Genomic DNA, 17,401 nt, shown 5'->3' with positions numbered 1-17,401 from the left:
AAACCTCTTTCTACAAGTTCAAATACTCATCTTAGGAATCATGAATTAATATCAATAAATTGAATCATTGGTTGAGTTTAGTTTAAATTTAAAAAATTTATACAGGTAATATATAGAAATTAATTTTAATTTAAATTTTATATTTTAAAAGTTAATTTTCTCTTTTTTATTTCATTTATTAATTAACAAAAGGAATATATTATCATTTATTTTCCCCCTTTTCTTCCAATAATATAAATAGTGATAGTGATAAAAATATGTAGTTAGCATTTCATTGAAAAATTTCTATTATGAATTTCTTAACAAATATGTTTAGAACACAAGTATATAGTTATAGATTTTGTCATTTCTTTATAATTATTATTTAAAAAAGTAACCTTTGATGGAGTGAAATTTCTAGAAGTTCCCTTGTTTTCATGCAGTGGGATTTCAAAGCCCACTATATCTCACTCTGACACACAACACTTGCCAACTGGACACAACAAAACAGTCAGCAGCTTCCGCCGCGTCACACACAGACTCTTTTTCTTCACTCTGTTCTCTCTCTCTATCACGCACACAGACACAACAACATCAACAATTACGAATCCCCTAAACATTCCCTTTGTTCCGAAGAAAAATGCTTTTCCGTTTCAGCTTCCCCTTCACGATCCGATCCTTCTTCATATCCCCTCCATGCATTCTGCTTTTCGTTCTCTTCTCTTTCACGTGCTTCAATTCCACAGGTCCCTGCATTCATGCGTGCATTTTTTTTTCTTTCTCGTTAAATTTTTCGAATTTTCGTTTGTTCTGTGTTTTTCCTTTGATGGGGTGTCGTGTTTTCTTTGTTGGGCAAGAATTTTGCTTTTGTTCCTTTTTGCATGGCGTGGACCTCACGGCGTGTTGAATTGGAACGAGTGTTTGAGATTGATGGCACGCCTTGTTGCGTGATGAATGGTGATGGGTTTGTGGCGTTGTTGATGATGCCAATGGTTTCAGTGGGGCGTTTGGATTATTTTTTTCTTGCTTGCTATTAATTTTCGGTACCAAGGAATGAAATTGATATTCTGATTATCTGTCTTGTTATAAAATGCTAGGTAAAGATTGATATGACATTGAATTTGCATGGTGTAAAGTGAGTTTTTTATCATGGTGAATTGGTGATTGAATATGTAACAGTGTAGTATGATTTCACAAACTAGTTATTGACTTTTAGCAATGTTTGGTTTTTTTTTTTTTTTTCTTTATGGGCAAATATTCATCGTTAGTTAATTAGTTTTTTGTTTAGCTTGGGATTCAAAACCAATACCTATTCCTCCCCAGCTCCCACCCTTCTCCCTTTAGCACTGAAGTCTAAACCAACCTTATATCTCCTGCTTGTTTGCTTTCTTTGTTCATTCCTTTATCAAGTCCAGAAAATTGTGTATTTCTATCGTACTTTTCAATTTTCATATGTATCACCACTGTCTTTGTTGTTTATCTTTCAGAAGCTTATGTATCCCCCTCTCCCCTTCATATATTAATTTTAATTTTAAGTTTTTCTGTTTATCTTTCAGAAGCTTATGATCCACTTGATCCAAATGGAAATATCACAATCAAATGGGATATTATAAGCTGGACACCTGATGGCTATGTTGTAAGTCCATTCTTTTACAATGTCGCCTATTAATATCAGAAGCAAATAATCTGATTTTATAATTAAACATGATGGTTCTAAATGTTTTTGGCTCTTTTTCTCTCTACTAGTTGGGCACAACTTTTGTGGTGGATCTGCATGTTTACACCAGTTGCATGTCATATGTTATATGTCTGTTCTTGCTTGGATAATATAACTTGCTTGAAGGTTTGAAACACAAAATTATTTTGTTCCTAGACAAACGAAAGCAATAAGTTCTCAGACTAATTCTTTACTATTAAGAGAAATTCATGTGAGACCCCTTTAAATTTTGTGGGCCCCACTTCCTAACTTGGAGCCATTTTTTATACAATATTCAAGTCTGTGCTTAGCATTTAGTACTTCATATGTAAGGTGTAAAATTATTGAATAAAATCAAGTATATAGATGAGTTTATTTAAATTAGTTACTATAGCAATTTAAAATGAATTGAGTTTATTTGTTTTCAATCATTAGTTATTTAGATGTCTAAGAAACAATTGAATGGACAGGCTGTTGTTACAATGTACAACTTCCAACAATATCGTCATATCTCAGCGCCTGGGTGGTCATTAGGATGGACATGGGCAAAGAAGGAGGTAATATGGAGCATGATGGGAGGGCAGACCACTGAACAAGGGGATTGTTCAAAATATAAGGCAAACATCCCACATTGCTGTAAAAAGAACCCTATAGTTGTTGATTTACTTCCCGGAACACCTTACAACCAACAAATTTCAAACTGCTGCAAAGGTGGTGTACTCAGCTCGTGGGCACAGGACCAATCCAAGGCGGTTGCAGCATTTCAAGTCAGTGTAGGTAGTGCCAGTACCACTAACAAAACTGTCAAAGTGCCAAAAGATTTCACACTGAAAGCGCCAGGACCCGGTTACACGTGTGGGCCGGCAACAATTGTGAAACCAACTCAATTTTTACAACCAGACAAAAGGAGAGTGACCCAAGCACTCAGTAAGTTAATGGACTTTTATGTTCATTTCCACACTTGTCAGTATAATTATCTTCTTGTAGTTTTTGTTAGTGCTTTGGTATTCTGCTCCATAAGTACTACTTATAAGAGAAGAAAATAAGAAAAGTAAAATGAATTTTCTCTTATAAGCTAAAATCAACTTATGCACTTAACTTTTATAAAAGTTCTCTAATCTATCTTCCCCAAAAGTTGAGGTGCATAAGTTGATTTTAACTTGTGGGAAAAACTCAATTAATTTTTCCTTTTTGTTTCCTTTTACTATAAGTACTTGTGGAGAATTTTATCCATACGGGATCTAAATAAACAGTTGTTCTGAGTTTTTACTTCCTACTAGCAAAATCCATCAACTTAGTTTGACCTTAACATTGCTCTGATTTATTGCAGTGACATGGAATGTGACATGCACATATTCACAATTTCTTGCTCAGAGAACACCCAGTTGCTGTGTCTCGCTCTCATCTTTCTATAACAATACAGTTGTACCCTGCACTACATGTGCATGTGGCTGCCAGGGCAACTCATCTCAATCAGGAGAATGTGTAGAGTAGGTTTTAAATACCCAGGGCGCTGTTATTTTTTCCTAAACAGAAAGAAATGTTATATACTTACATTTGTCCTTTTTTTATGTCACTACAGTCCAGATTCACCACATTTGCAATCAGTTGTTTCCAACGCTGGACCTGGAAAGAGTAGTATCACACCTTTGGTTCGATGCACTCGTCATATGTGCCCAATCCGAGTTCACTGGCATGTTAAGCTTAACTACAAGGAGTACTGGCGTGTGAAGGTCACTGTTACTAATTTTAATTACGGGATGAATTATTCTGATTGGAACTTGGTTGTTCAACATCCAAACTTTGACAATCTGACCCAACTTTTCAGTTTCAACTACAAAGCAATAACTCCCTACGGGTCAATAAGTAAGTGTAATCTTTCAAGGACTTGCAATCTTACAGACATAAAATACTGATGGTTATTTAACTTAATTGAATAAAGAGTATAGTTTTAGACCAGGCATCATTGTTGGTACTTGGTAGTATATCTGACAACCACTCCAAGATTATCAAGGGGTTGTCAAATTTCTTGAGTAGTAAATTTATTTGGTGTCCCTACGTAACAAATTAAGAGTCCAACTTCTTGAGAGTGGGATTACCTTCCATTGTAATCTCTTCTTCTTTAAGATTTCTGGCTTCACTCTTGACTAACACTTCATTTGCATTTTTATAAAATGCTTAAATTTATAAATTACTATCATATTTCCTTTTTATGTTCAATTTTTTTCTTCCCAAATTTCTATTGTATATACTTTCAAACTCTTTTGAATTATATATATATATATATATATATATATATACATATTTATAATTTTATATTCTTCTCAAAAAATCTACCTGAATTAACTATGCATACATCCCTTGTAATTTTAAACAATTTTCTTTTAATTTATATTTTTAAAATTTTTGCCTACCTTTGCAATGTACAAAATACTTGTTAGTGAGATTCTAAACTTTCTGGTCATAATAACTGCATGAGCAACATATTCTTATTTTCGCAATAGAACATGTATTTTGTGGAGGCACCAAAATGATTATTGATCTAAGTTACTTTTAATAGATGATACAGCAATGCTTTGGGGACTTAAGTTCTACAATGATTTTCTCATGCAAGCTGGCCCTCTTGGTAATGTACAATCAGAGCTACTATTCAGAAAGGATAAATCAACCTTCACTTTTGACAAGGGTTGGGCCTTCCCTCGGAGAGTCTATTTCAATGGCGACGTTTGTGTGATGTCGCCACCTGATGCTTATCCATGGTTACCTAATGCGGGTTCCAGGCAAGTGGTTTCCCTGCTTGCTTTGGTGATGTCCTCTTTGGTAGCCTTGGTATTATATGCAGATACTTAAAGTTCCTATTCATGCCACACTCATCAAAAATCTTAAAAGTGTGACAAGTTTTGACTCAATTTTGGGATACCAATTTGGAATTTGAACCAAGCCAGGGTATGACATCCAGTGACAATTCAAAGAGTAGCTCAGTTGTCCTATGATTTGTTTGCAAGTTTCAGCATATGGGGCGATTGAATTTGCTACTATATTGTTATTTCTGACTGTTATAATGTAATGATGTATTTATTGGTTTTAGATCCATAGTTACAGTTGGCGCTGTAAGTATTAGAAATATATAAAGGTACACAATGATGTAATTCATAAACGAATTTCTGTATTTGACGTGAGAATCGTTTATTGATTTATTCTTTGCAGCCGCCTAATTAAATTATGAGCGTTTATCATCTAACACGTTAGGTAAATATTTATATATTTAGTCACATGTTGAGAAATTTGATCGAGTTAAAATACCATAAAATTAGTTTATGAGTTGGATCAATTGTTATATGAATTTTATCATTAATTTTTTTAGAATAAAACAATATATAAAAATGGTATTTTAAATTGTTGAAACAATATAAATCACTGTTTTTAAAAAAAATCATTTTTAATCAAAATTAATTTCATTCAATATCAATTGTGTAAATGCTTATTCAAATACACAGTAGTTGTCCAAAGAAATAGAATAAAAGACATGAATTGTTCATTATGGCATTGGAATAACAGCATCATCAATCTATGATTCTGACAAAATCAATGTTGAGATTTACATTTTAGCATCCCTTTTGGTGCTCACATGTCAGAAAAACACGGCCATGAGTTTGGCTTGGTGTTTCCAAAGAATTTGAGTATGCATGTCTATTGTCACGTTACCATTAAGAAGGTATAATACATGGTTTCAAAATTTTCACAAAATTCTGACACACTATGCACCAATTCACCAAACTGATAGCAAGAAAAGCAACAAGAAAATGAATGCAGGGAAGTTAAGTAGGCTTGCAGGTGCAGAGTTAGGGAGAAAAGGGTAGGCGTCAGGTGGGGGCAGCATGCATTCATCACCATTAAAGTAGACCTTGCGAGGAAATGCCCAACCCTGCTTGAATGTGAATGTATCCTTGTCCTTCTGAAGAAGTAACTCTGATTGAACATTCCCAGTTGGTCCAGCTTCCATTAGAAGATCATTGAAGTACTTCATGCCATAGAACATGCCAGTGTCATCTGCATTGCATGCATAATAACAACACACTTGAATAGTTATTCTTAGAAGTTGTTCAATTATAATGGAAGCTTAAGAAGATTTATTTGGTGGCACTCACTTATGAATCCATAGGGAAGAAGAGGCTTGTAATTGAAACTGAAAACTTGGGTGAGATTGTTGAGATTTGGATGCTGAACAGCAAGAGACCAGAGGGAGTGATTCATCCTGTAATTGAAGTTTGTTATAGCAACCTTGACTCGCCAATAGTCCTTGTAGTTAGTCTTTACATGCCAGTGGACCCTGATTGGACACATGTGATGAGTGCACTGCAGCAATGGTTCATTGTCTTTCTTTGGAGTGTGAACCCCCACCATGCTGAGAATTTTGGAGTCTCCCCTGCGTACCAAATCAACAGTGATAAAAGTTATTGGAAATTCTCTCTTAGGATATAGAACAAATACATTAACAGTTAACACTTATGAGATTTCTTGAGATTGCACATGATCCTCTTGCTATTTAATGCTTACAACAACTCCCTTATAATGGTACACAATGTAAGGTATTTCTTGGATAAAAAGGAGTGTAAATATAATATTAAGAGATGTTAGTGTAGGAATGAAAAAAGAAAGGAATGGTGGAAAAAATTTACTATTTTTTTCTTGTTTTTGGCCACTTGGTTCATGCACTTTTTGTCTTAGTTGCAGGTCAAATTTATTTCATACCCTTATTTACTCACATCAAGGAACCCAATGCTTTGAAACCCTTATATACTCACGTCATGAAACATTAATTTTATTTTAGGATTACTATATTATTTCTTACAATTCATTATTTTTTTAAAAAAATTCAACGATTAAGATTTATCAAGTACAAAGTTATTTATATTTAAAATTTTGTTCAAATAAGTTGTGAATATAAGAAAATAAATTGAATATGTGATCTCAACACTCCCATTTTCATCAAAATATTTTTTTATAGATTATACTATTCTTATAAAATTTAATCACTATATTAATTTTAAAATATTTTTTTTTCTTTGAATTCAAAGTAAATGTAAACTATTTTCTATAATTTTTAAATGGATAATAAACTTAAATATTTGACAACAATATATATCTATGTACATATTATAAAATATATAATTTTACTAACAAAATAATCATCAATAATATAATAACATGTATCTTCTAAAAAATAAAAATTATTTTTTAATGAATATATTAAAAAAACTAAGAGCTTGGAGGGGGCTAAGGCAATGACCTTATTGGCCTTACCATAGCTGGGACAGATATACATGTAAACTATTGGGAACAATTATCCCCATAAAATAAATTTTTTTACTTGAATATATTTATAAAAAAAAAATTGTCCCTATAAAAAAATAGATGTTGTCCTCATAAGATAATTTTTTGAAAAAATGAATGTAAAAAATTGTAAAAGATAAAGAGATTAGAGAAAATAAATTGGTACTAATTTTACCTATTTTATTTTTTTAATTTTTAATATTTTCAATTTCTCTAATACCTTTTTAAAAAAGTTGTATTATTTTTTGTTTGAGAAAATATTATATTATTTTTTTTGCTCCACTGACAAAAATTTCTGGATCTATCACTAATCATATCCATGATTTATGGGTGATTCATTATATATATATATATATATATATATATATATATATATATATATATATATATATATATATATATGAATTGTTGAGTTACTTATTAAAGATTTTCTTATTTGTTTAATGCTAATTAATAAATTAAATAATAAAAAAATATACCACCGTGTAGAAATTTGATTATACTAATCAAAACAAAATGTTTTCACTTAACTTTAAAGGGTATAATGACATAACTTTTATAGAAGTGCATCGATTTAGGCATTAATTGATTAGACCAAAATAACAATAACGAATAAAGCAATAATATAATTGATAAATAATGGGGAATTTTACTGCAGTAGAAGGGATATGGTTCATATATAAGTCCTACATCACAACCCTAGCATAAGAGTTTAGCTACTCATACGCATTGGAAAGCATAAACAAAATAATGAAGACAATGTAGACATTAGGAAATAAATCTTTACACAAATTAATCCTTGTGGTGATCCTCTTGCTCTCCTCCATTGGTAGCCTCTTTAAGAATTCCCAAAATACTTAAAAATATAAGACTAAATTTAAAATTTCAGAAAAAGGTTCTTTACAACTAAAAACTAAACTATTTATGGGCTAATGGACTTGTTTTGTCATGTAGGGATAAGCACAACCCATACTTAAAAGTTTGAAGTGTTGACCAATATGCGTGCCTTATGCTTGGGGGTTGTGCTTGGTAAAGCACCACCCATGGTTAGTTAAGCACAAGGTTGTACTTCAATTGTGCATGCCTCCTGCAAGAGGGTGTGCTTAAGGATTTAAAACGGAGTTTGATAAGCACGCTCCATGTATATGTTTAAGCACAGGGATGTGCTTACATGCTCAAAGTTACTTTTCAACCCTCTTTATGCTATTTTTCACTATTTTGGAGATTCACAAGGTCTCCACAAAATTAGCATGAATTAGACTATAACAATCAATCCATATACCTATAATCATACAAATAGTAAAAGAAACCCTATGAAAATTAATACCAAAATGAGGTTTATTAAGAGTTACTATTAACTGGAGCTGTTCGAGGGTACGATAGTAATTTTCCTTGTTATGCCAAGTTCTATCAAGTTAGATATCACCAATATAGTAAATGAGTGTAATAAACAAGAATAAATATTTGTTTTACTTTGGAAATCTCACCCTTTATATACACATATTAATGGGCCTTGTCTTATTGTTGATGTAATGTTAATCCTTTATTATATGATAATATTAACTTAATCTAAAGATTATACTTTTAAGGATGTTATTGTTCATTTATATAGTTTCCTAAGGGGTCTGGGTCCTAAGGGATCTAGGTCGAGTAGGATACACTAATGTTGTCGTGAGTTAACTTGAGTTGTATGTGAGTTATCTAACTCGAACTTACAATTTGCTTTGTTGTTCGGAAAATTACCTGATTTTCCACTTCCACTTCTTTTAATGTAGAAAGAAAAAAAAAAGGTTTCAACAAAGCAAATCCCAGCTGCTCGTAGAAAAAAAGTGGGAATGAATGGAAAAAAATACCTAAAATTGTAAATGCATTTTTGTGAGAGATAGTGTATTTACCCAGTGGCATAATTTATGGCATGCGATGATTGATTAACAGAAAAATAACATTGTTATAGATTATTACACAAATTAATAAATTTATTAATGATAATTTATACTACACAGTGAGTAGTGATTACATGTAATATATTACTCTTTTATTTTTTTCTAAGAAGGACTTGTTGTTTCCGTAATTTATTTGACTTTGACATGAAGCGGTCAGTGGAGTGCAGTTAGGGTTTAAAAACGGTTTTGCATAGGAAAAATTGAAAAATTCACAATAGGGTTTTCGGTTACCCCCATTTTGAAAGCCATGTATATAAACCCTTGCTATGCTTGTTACGCACTCCCACGTTCTAAAACTGCAATTGGAGCTCGCCACAGCAACTAGAATTGGAACAAACCCTATTTCTCTTGTCAAGGTTTGGCCTTTTTTCTGTTCCAAAACCGTAGAACAAGCATAGGAGAGTGAGAAGGAGCAGCCGCTGAATTTGTTTTTGCATGATATAGGCAGAACAATGTCTTCAGATCTCAGTGATTATAAAATCATCAAGGAAGGAGAAGCTGAGATTCTTATGCACGCAAAGAATGAAGTCTTCTACAACAAAACTCAGGTGATAAAGTTTGCCTTTTTATTATTAAAATTTTTATTTTTGTTGGGTTTGGCTTTGAAATTATGCTTTTGTCGAAAAACCCAGTTGAAGTTTGTAGTTTTCCCCCTTTAATCAGGTATAGGTTGCGTTTGTTTGTTTCATGATAGAAAAATGTTGAAAGTTGAATAGTTGGATGATGTTAGAATTATAACTTTTATAATTTATTTGAGATTACGGTTATTGATGCTTCAGTGCTTGAAAGTTGAATTATTAAGATGTTCATTAGTTGGATTTTATCAGCTAGAGTCATTATTTATTCTCGTATGTTATATTTATTTTTAATTTCTCTGTTTTTTTATAATTTTTTTAGGGTGTTAACATAAATATTCAACATTTTTTTATTGTTAGACTAATCCTTTGCTGCTTCTTTATAATTATTAGGTCAATAACAGGGATATATCAATCGCTGTCTTGAGAACATTTATATCAAAACGGAAGCAAGAGCATGAGGCATATTTGTCCAAAAGAACAAAAGGGGCACAAAAGGCATCTGAAAATGGTGATTCTTCTGAATTGGTTAAGGAGGAAGTACCTGACACAACTGCACAAGAATATCATAAATCTAATGGGGAATGCGAAGTAGAGGAAGAGATATCTCCAGAAGAACGATGCAGCACCGTGGAAGAAGGTTCAGTTAAGGTCACTGAAGAATGCAGCACTGCAGAAGGGCACACCAATCTTTCAGAAGGAAAAGGAAAGAGGGAACTGAAGCCCCCAAGAGTTCTTGAGGTTTTGCATAGTTGTTAGATTTCATTTATACAACTGTTTCATGTCATCATCATTGTTGTCCATTCAATATTGATTTAAATTTATATATTTTTATCTGCAATTTGAATCCAGAGCAAGTTTCATGTGTGTAATATAATTGCTCTCTTGCCTGCACACAGGCCTTGTCTGCTTCTGGGCTAAGGTCTCTCAGATATGCTCGTGAAGTAGAAGGAATTGGTCAGGTTATTGCTGTGGACAATGATAAAGGTGCTTCACAGGTCTTTCAGTTTATATTGTCTTTGAATTTTATTCTATGGTTTTAAACATGGAAAGTTCTGCCTTTGTATGGTTGGTCTGCTCTTGGCTACTTGCAATTGTTACTATTTGTTTTGAGATTAGTGTACTTTTATTTTTAAGCTTATGCATCTGCCTGCTTACTACAAATTTTTGCTTCTGGCAGCTTCTGTTGAAGCTTGTAGAAGGAACATCAAATTCAATGGTTCAGTTGCAGCTTCAAAAGTGGAGTCTCATCTTGATGATGCTCGTGTATATATGCTAACCCATCCTAAAGAATTTGATGTGGTAAGTGGATGCTACTCTTATGAACTTGTGTTCCCCCTTTAATATAAGGAAAATGCAGTTTTCATGATCATTACATGTGCTGATTTTTCAGGTTGATCTTGATCCTTATGGTTCACCTTCAGTGTTTCTGGATTCAGCAGTTCAATCTACTGTTGATGGAGGTATGCTGATGTGTACTGCAACAGACATGGCTGTGCTCTGTGGGGGAAATGGGGAGGTCTGCTATTCAAAGTAATGTTCATACTCTTATTCACAATAAACTTTCATTTTGTTTGATTGGTGGACTGAACTTCTAACAATTGCTATTCATACTAGATATGGATCATACCCATTGAGAGGGAAATATTGCCATGAAATGGCTTTGAGGATCGTGCTGGCTTGCATTGAGGTATGTATATATAATGCAGAAACTCTTTACAAGGAAAATAGGTATAATTAAAATAGTTTATATTAATTGGCAATGGCATTGAGAGGTGTCTTGATTGTCTCATCTGCATAAAATCATACCAATATTTGAGAATTATTTGGGTTATCTGTTATTTGGTATCTAGCTACTTGTGCAATAATATCATGAAAGTCAACTATCAGCATTTGAGAAAATGTTAGAAATGACAAACATCAGAAGCTCCTAAACAATGTGTGATAAATGTTGCTATAGTTAATTTTCTTCTCGGTTCTGATTGCCTGTTGTGGTACTTTTATCTCAGGCTTAATTGCACTTTTTACCCCCAATTTTTTACCTTTTTGGTAAATTTTGCCCTTGACAAATTAATTTGGTGCATTTTATTCCAACTTTTTAAAAAACTTGCAAAGTTTACCTTTCGTAGTTGAGCTGATGTGGAAGTGTAGAAATTGGGGGTAAAATTTGCCAAGCTAAAAAGTTGGGGGGGAAAAGTGCAATTATTTTAGCATGTCGTCAGCTCAACGACAGTAGGTAAGATTTGCAAGTTTTTTTAGAAGTTGGGGTAAAATGCTCCAAATTAATTTTTTTGAGTAAAATTTGCCACAAAATAAAAAGTTGGTTGTAAAAAGAGCAATTTGCCTTTATCCAAAAATCCTGAAAATAAAAGTAGCCTTTTTTTTTTGTGTATTATTTTTATGTTATTTTGTCCACAAATCAAAACAAATGGCCTCAATATCCCGTACATAAGAATAGTAATAGTAATATTTATGGAAGGTTTCAAGAGAGTTATTGCTCCACTTGTCATTTAGATGCTATCTATTATGGTTGCCAGACAATTAGATGATAGTGCTAGACCAAAAAAGATGCTGGTTAGAAAAGTGGCTCAAATGTAGGACAGTTTGATTATGAGGTAGAGGAAAACCTAAGGAAAAATTAATGGTCTTGTTAAAATGAGTTTATTTTGTCTTTGATAAAGAAAATGATAAAGTACAGATTGAAAAGCTTTATGTCTATAGTATGGTTTCTAAATCTGTAGAAACACATTAGAAATTTTATATGTTATATCATTCGCAACTTGCAAAGTTTTATTCTTATACCCTAAGAGGTACAAATACAAAATGTGATACAAGTTTGGCGTTGGCATGACATAAATACAGGAAATGGAAATTCTTAAAAGACGTAGGATAGAGTATGGTTAAACACATAAACAGGCTCTGTTGGGTAAACTTCTCTGTAAGCACTTATAGAAGAAAATTAGAAGAAAACTATGAAATAAGCTTTTCCATAGGTTAAAATTAGCCTATATGCATACATTAAAAATCAGCTTTTGGAAAAATGTGAGAGAGATTCTACAAATTAACTTTTGCATAATCTAATTTTAGCTTATTGGAGAAGTTGATTTCAGTTTTACTTCTTATTTTCTTCTCCTATAAGGGCTTTAAAATTATCAGTTTGGCAAAAAATGTAAACTATCTTATTCCTGATGCCCATGTCATATTTGGTAATTACTAGCTATGGAATTTGCTTGAATGAGAGTATTTGCATGTCCATTAGTCATGTTGGTGATGGAACTATGGATTTCTCCCACCAATAAGACTAAGTGAATTAATGCAATTGAGGAATCAGAAGAGGGGATAAGGTTATATTGTGTTAAAGTTTCAATCAATTGAATAACTATCAAAATTTTTAAACATGTAATATTTTTTGCTGTTCTTAAATTGCAGAGTCATGCTAATCGGTATAAGCGGTATATCGTTCCCGTGTTATCTGTTCAGATGGATTTTTATCTTCGTGTGTTTGTTCGCATATATACGTAAGTCCTCTAGTTTCATCATCATGTCTTTTAGTAAATATTTTGTTAGTTTCTTTGTGAATTAATGATTCTCTGACATTATATCATTTCCTTTGATTCTGACTGAAAGATGAAATGATTGGTTGCAGTTCTGCCAGTGCTATGAAAAACACTCCCCTAAAGCTTTCATATGTTTATCAGTGCACCGGTTGTGATTCTTTCCACCTACAGCCCATTGGGAGGACCATTTCCAAGGTGTGTATCCTGTTCTAGGCTCCATTTTGACACATCTGTACATTGACTATCATATTGTTTGTATTTGTAATGTAAGAACCCAATTAGAAAACAAAATAATTAGTTCTGATTCACTATTTTATAAATTTATACCTTCATTATTCACCTACGCCTATTGCCATGAAATTATATGCTTTTCTAATATGCTCTTTAAACATCAAAGTATTGACCTTTTGATGTTAGTGTATTCATATCCGGTGTGAATCTTTGTTGCAATCTTTATCTTTCATTCTTAAATATAGCATCTAGCCTCATGATTGCAGACTGCTTTATCTATTTTGCTTGTCACCAGGGATTGGAAAACTTGTGTTCTTGGCTATATGCTAGTGCGATAATTTAATTTCTGGGATCATTTAGTTTTAATATTATACATAACGTCAACCTTGTGAGCTGTTTTTAAAGGAAGAAGTAGGGGGTGATGGGGGGCTGTATGAAATGCTGTGTATGGATATTCTTGACATAGTGTAGTGGTGGTCACTGTATGTTTTTTTTTAAATCCTTGTATAGTGAGGAAAAAACTGTTTCTTTATTCACTTTGGATTTGACTCCTCTAAAATGAATAAGGATAAAGTAAGTAATATTAGTTGTTGATGAGAAAATCATTGGTTGATGTCCCAACAATTGTATGATTTGTCATGCATGTGCATGTAATGCTGACTGTTAATTTTCTCATCAATGACTAATATTACTTTACACTCTGAAGTGAGTTGCTCACTTTAGAGTAGTCGGATCCATATAGTTTTATCATCTCTCTATTTTGTGCTTGAGATGAACAAGAGAACTAAAACCCATTTCTTTAGGGGGCACTTGGCTCATCTAGATATATATAACTTTTTATAGGTGTTATTTCTTTTCAAAGTATAATATGTAATATGGAGTTGTGGTGGATAACCAATTCTATTATGATGCCTGGAAGTATTAGTTTTACTATTAAATTTGTTTATTTAAAGTTGTATATTAAGTTTAGTGCTGGTGGAGTTTGCCTGGATCACAATAGGAAACAAAACATCAGTACTTGGGATTTATATAGAAAATTATTTCTGCCATCTTTTTCTTGTTAATCAGCAGGCTCCTCTGAGAGCATTTCCCTGGACAGCACATAACTAAGAAGAAAAACTACATTGTGGAACCAAAATAAATTTAAGGGATAAATAAAATGACCTATGAGTTTAGTGCTAATTACAATTTTGCAACTTTCATATTTGGAAAATCAGATTTAGTTTACCTTTGTTTATCGTACAGTACTTACACTTTGACACCCTTTTTCTAAAGAAATTACACATACCCCCCCTTTGCATTAGACTAAAGGGCTGGTATGTTGTACTCCTTTTAGCTTGAATGTTTGTTCAAGTCTATTGCTTTATTTTCATTTACTATAAAATCCAATGATGTCTTGAGGGGAGGAACTTGTTTTCATTTTTACTTTTTCAGAATACTAGCGTCAGATATTTGCCTGGCTTTGGTCCTGTTGTTCCTCAAGAATGCAGTGATTGTGGGAAAAAATTCAACATGGGTGGCCCTATATGGTCTGCTCCTATCCATGACCAAGAATGGGTGGCTGCTATTCTGGCTGATGTAAAATATATGAAAGACAGATATCCAGCTTATGATCGCATTTCAGCTGTGTTGACTACAATATCAGAGGTGTGTGCATTTCCATGTCTATCGTTATGGTATATGATTGGTTACCCAATTCTTCTAATATTAAATGAGTATAATTCTTTGCAGGAATTGCCTGATGTTCCCCTCTTTTTGAGTCTGCACAACCTCTGTGCAACCCTCAAATGCACTTCTCCGTCAGCAATTATTTTCCGTTCTGCGGTGATCAATGCAGGCTATCGTATATCTGGAACTCATGTTAATCCATTGGGGCTTAAATCAGATGCACCCATGGATGTTATTTGGGATATTATGCGTTGTTGGGTAAGAGATCATACATTGTTAAAACTGGTTCATTGCGTGGCTCTGTTGTTGCTGCTGTATCTGATTTTTCTGATGTATCTATATGGGTTGGTGTTTTTACATAAAACATGTTGCCCCGTTTGATGACACTATGACTAGAACTTGTTTGTTTTGCTTGGGTACACTGGGAAAATTTATAAAGAATTATTTGCATTTTTACTCTCTGTTCACTAATTTCTGCTCCCTACAGGTAAAAAATCATCCAGTGAAGCCTCAGCCAGCAGATCAACCAGGAAGTATTATACTTGCAAAGGAACCTGCTCTTCAGGTATATTAATCATTAAAGTTTTGGTCTCATGCAAGATGCAAGGCTTTTCCCCCGTCTCCTTATCACACCACTTTTATTCTGTGCTACTGGGTGGCTAATTTAAGCAAGTTGTCGAGGATTATATGTACAACTAGCCTGTGCAATTGCATGCATGATTTGTGCACAGATTTGTGGTGGGAGAGTCAGAAGGGATAGAAAGAGGGTGAAAAATTGTATTGATAGGGTATCTGTGATAGGTGTGCCTTGTTAAATAGCAGACTGGCCACCTGTCTTGAGTTAGCCAATGCTAAGCGGAAAGCCTATGCTTTTACAAATTTTTGGTTGGCCAAACCTAGTATTGTGACACTAAGTAGCACAAACATCTTCCAATAAGTTATTAAATGTATTTAAATTAAAACCATGAAGTAATTAGATACTAGAAATGATTTTTGTGTAATTTATACATTGTTTTTAGTTACTATAACAAGGCTTTTTGGCCATGATGAATTGCCATGACCGTGTAGTGATGGTGACTAAAACGTTTCTTGTCTGTCTTTTTCAGGCTAATTTTGCTCGAGCTGTAGCATCTCTTAGTAAGGCACAAGCAAAGAAGGTTGCACGATTTCTTCCAAATCCTGAAAGACACTGGGGTCCAAAACTAAGGGCTGGACGTCAAATTACTAGCAAACATGTCTCTCTTTTGGGTCCTGACGCTATTAATGGAGCTCTCAATCAGGAAGACGATGAAGAACCTAAAAGTAAGAAGTCAAGGACTGAAGATAGTGTCACATCTTAGCTCACAAATGAGATTTCAAAATTAATTTTATTCATCAATCTAGAGGTCATGGAATTCTATGCTTATGGTTACTAAAGAAATCCGTTTGTCTTCACTAAATTTTGCAGAGTAAGACGAGTAAAAGTAGAAAAATGTGCCTTGTTTCTCAATTAACAACTATGCAAAATGCTGAGGGAAGATTAAGGCTCTTTGCATCAAATTACTTATCTTAATCTGGCATTTTTTTTATGGGATTATGGAAATTGTATTGTATGGAATAATATATATTTTTGGTGACTTTGTATTTGGTGTTTCTTGTAGTTGAAGTTCCAATTTCTGAGCAAGGAGTAAAACAATAAAACAAAAAGGAAATTAAACACATGGTCATCATGCTTAGCTCTCTACATGTGTATGTCCCTCACTGTCTTGTATAAAGCTCTTGAAATCCTATATGTGCACGCCGTAGAAAATTAATGACACCTTTTCTGGCCAACAAATTTGAGGATGCAGGTTCTTGAAGGACGTTCAAAATGTTTGTCTACCTGGGTAGACCTTACCTACTGGCTTTACATTGGCTAGAGTTATTGTTAAGACTTAATATATAAGTGTGGGGCAATCTTATTGTTAGCTTTTGGGATATATACATTTTTAATCAAAATATTTGCAAAAAGGTTAGTCACTAATTGGTTGCAAGTGATAGAGGTCAGCAATCTATGTTGTGCATTGAACCATTTTATTTTTTATCTCACCAAGAATTACTAGTATCTAAGATTGTCGAGATTCATCAAGTTTGATGTATAACACGATTACTGTGTACTATTTTATCTTCACATCAAAATTTCATAAGGTTAGTTTAAAATGATGGGGATGGTGCTGTTGTTTTATATCGTGGACCACAGGGTTTCAATTTTTCAATATGGGTTCTCATTTTGACCCTACAAAGCATTAGATGAAAAATCCCAATGCCCCGGATGCGTATAAAAATTGGAAACCAGTACGAATAGGTAGTAGCGTTGTATTCAAGGCCTGCCTTTTGTAGTTTCGTAATTTTACGTGTTATTTAGTTATTTTCATACTAATAATTTATACTAAAATTATA

General features: G+C 33.2%; 3 protein-coding genes across 7 annotated transcripts; 2 read left to right on the top strand and 1 right to left on the bottom strand.

Annotated features, from left to right (window-relative positions):
* The first annotated feature begins 475 nt into the window (after positions 1-475).
* Positions 476-4,872, top strand: LOC114381955 (protein COBRA-like). Its single transcript, XM_028341184.1, has 6 exons — positions 476-725; positions 1,536-1,615; positions 2,146-2,602; positions 3,006-3,165; positions 3,258-3,541; positions 4,236-4,872. Exons 1-6 carry the CDS (start codon positions 620-622, stop codon positions 4,523-4,525), a joined length of 1,377 nt encoding a protein of 458 aa, XP_028196985.1. The 5' UTR covers positions 476-619; the 3' UTR covers positions 4,526-4,872.
* Positions 4,873-5,353: 481 nt separating this feature from the next.
* Positions 5,354-6,098, bottom strand: LOC114381110 (COBRA-like protein 4). Its single transcript, XM_028340291.1, has 2 exons — positions 5,824-6,098; positions 5,354-5,725 (listed from the first exon to the last, which is right to left on the bottom strand). Exons 1-2 carry the CDS (start codon positions 6,077-6,079, stop codon positions 5,445-5,447), a joined length of 537 nt encoding a protein of 178 aa, XP_028196092.1. The 5' UTR covers positions 6,080-6,098; the 3' UTR covers positions 5,354-5,444.
* A 3,007-nt stretch (positions 6,099-9,105) lies between these two features.
* Positions 9,106-17,080, top strand: LOC114381439 (probable tRNA (guanine(26)-N(2))-dimethyltransferase 1). Of its 5 annotated transcripts, XR_003660044.1 has the most exons (14): positions 9,106-9,500; positions 9,921-10,268; positions 10,427-10,514; positions 10,708-10,829; positions 10,921-11,060; positions 11,145-11,217; positions 12,957-13,045; positions 13,174-13,279; positions 14,750-14,962; positions 15,047-15,241; positions 15,471-15,548; positions 16,090-16,285; positions 16,624-16,711; positions 16,813-17,080. XR_003660044.1 is itself a non-coding variant. In XM_028340689.1 (13 exons), the coding sequence occupies exons 1-13, from the start codon at positions 9,405-9,407 to the stop codon at positions 16,659-16,661; spliced, it is 1,782 nt and encodes a 593-aa protein (XP_028196490.1). In that variant the 5' UTR covers positions 9,106-9,404; the 3' UTR covers positions 16,662-17,080. The 5 variants fall into 5 exon arrangements, 4 of the variants coding, with proteins under 4 accessions (XP_028196490.1, XP_028196491.1, XP_028196492.1 ...); XM_028340689.1 differs by having other exon boundaries at positions 16,624-17,080; XM_028340690.1 differs by lacking the exons at positions 16,624-16,711; positions 16,813-17,080 and having other exon boundaries at positions 9,106-9,308; positions 9,397-9,500; positions 16,090-16,606.
* Positions 17,081-17,401: the final 321 nt, after the last annotated feature.

The sequence above is a fragment of the Glycine soja genome, chromosome 13, assembly GCF_004193775.1.
Source record: "Glycine soja cultivar W05 chromosome 13, ASM419377v2, whole genome shotgun sequence".
NCBI classification, from domain to species: Eukaryota; Viridiplantae; Streptophyta; class Magnoliopsida; order Fabales; family Fabaceae; genus Glycine; species Glycine soja.
The sequence above is the reverse complement of the archived record's forward strand: the minus strand, read 5'-3'. Positions and strand labels throughout refer to the sequence as shown.

Excerpts from the sequence above, each read along its gene's own strand:
- LOC114381955 (XM_028341184.1), top strand. The coding sequence starts at position 620 with ATGCTTTTCCGTTTCAGCTTCCCCTTCACGATCCGATCCTTCTTCATA. Across the intron at positions 726-1,535 it reads CACGTGCTTCAATTCCACAG|AAGCTTATGATCCACTTGAT; the intron begins GTCCCTGCATTC and ends TTTATCTTTCAG. Across the intron at positions 3,542-4,235 it reads AACTCCCTACGGGTCAATAA|ATGATACAGCAATGCTTTGG; the intron begins GTAAGTGTAATC and ends TACTTTTAATAG.
- LOC114381110 (XM_028340291.1), bottom strand. The coding sequence starts at position 6,079 with ATGGTGGGGGTTCACACTCCAAAGAAAGACAATGAACCATTGCTGCAG. Across the intron at positions 5,726-5,823 it reads TCTTCCCTATGGATTCATAA|ATGACACTGGCATGTTCTAT; the intron begins GTGAGTGCCACC and ends CATGCAATGCAG.
- LOC114381439 (XM_028340689.1), top strand. The coding sequence starts at position 9,405 with ATGTCTTCAGATCTCAGTGATTATAAAATCATCAAGGAAGGAGAAGCT. Across the intron at positions 9,501-9,920 it reads TCTTCTACAACAAAACTCAG|GTCAATAACAGGGATATATC; the intron begins GTGATAAAGTTT and ends TATAATTATTAG. Across the intron at positions 11,218-12,956 it reads TCGTGCTGGCTTGCATTGAG|AGTCATGCTAATCGGTATAA; the intron begins GTATGTATATAT and ends CTTAAATTGCAG.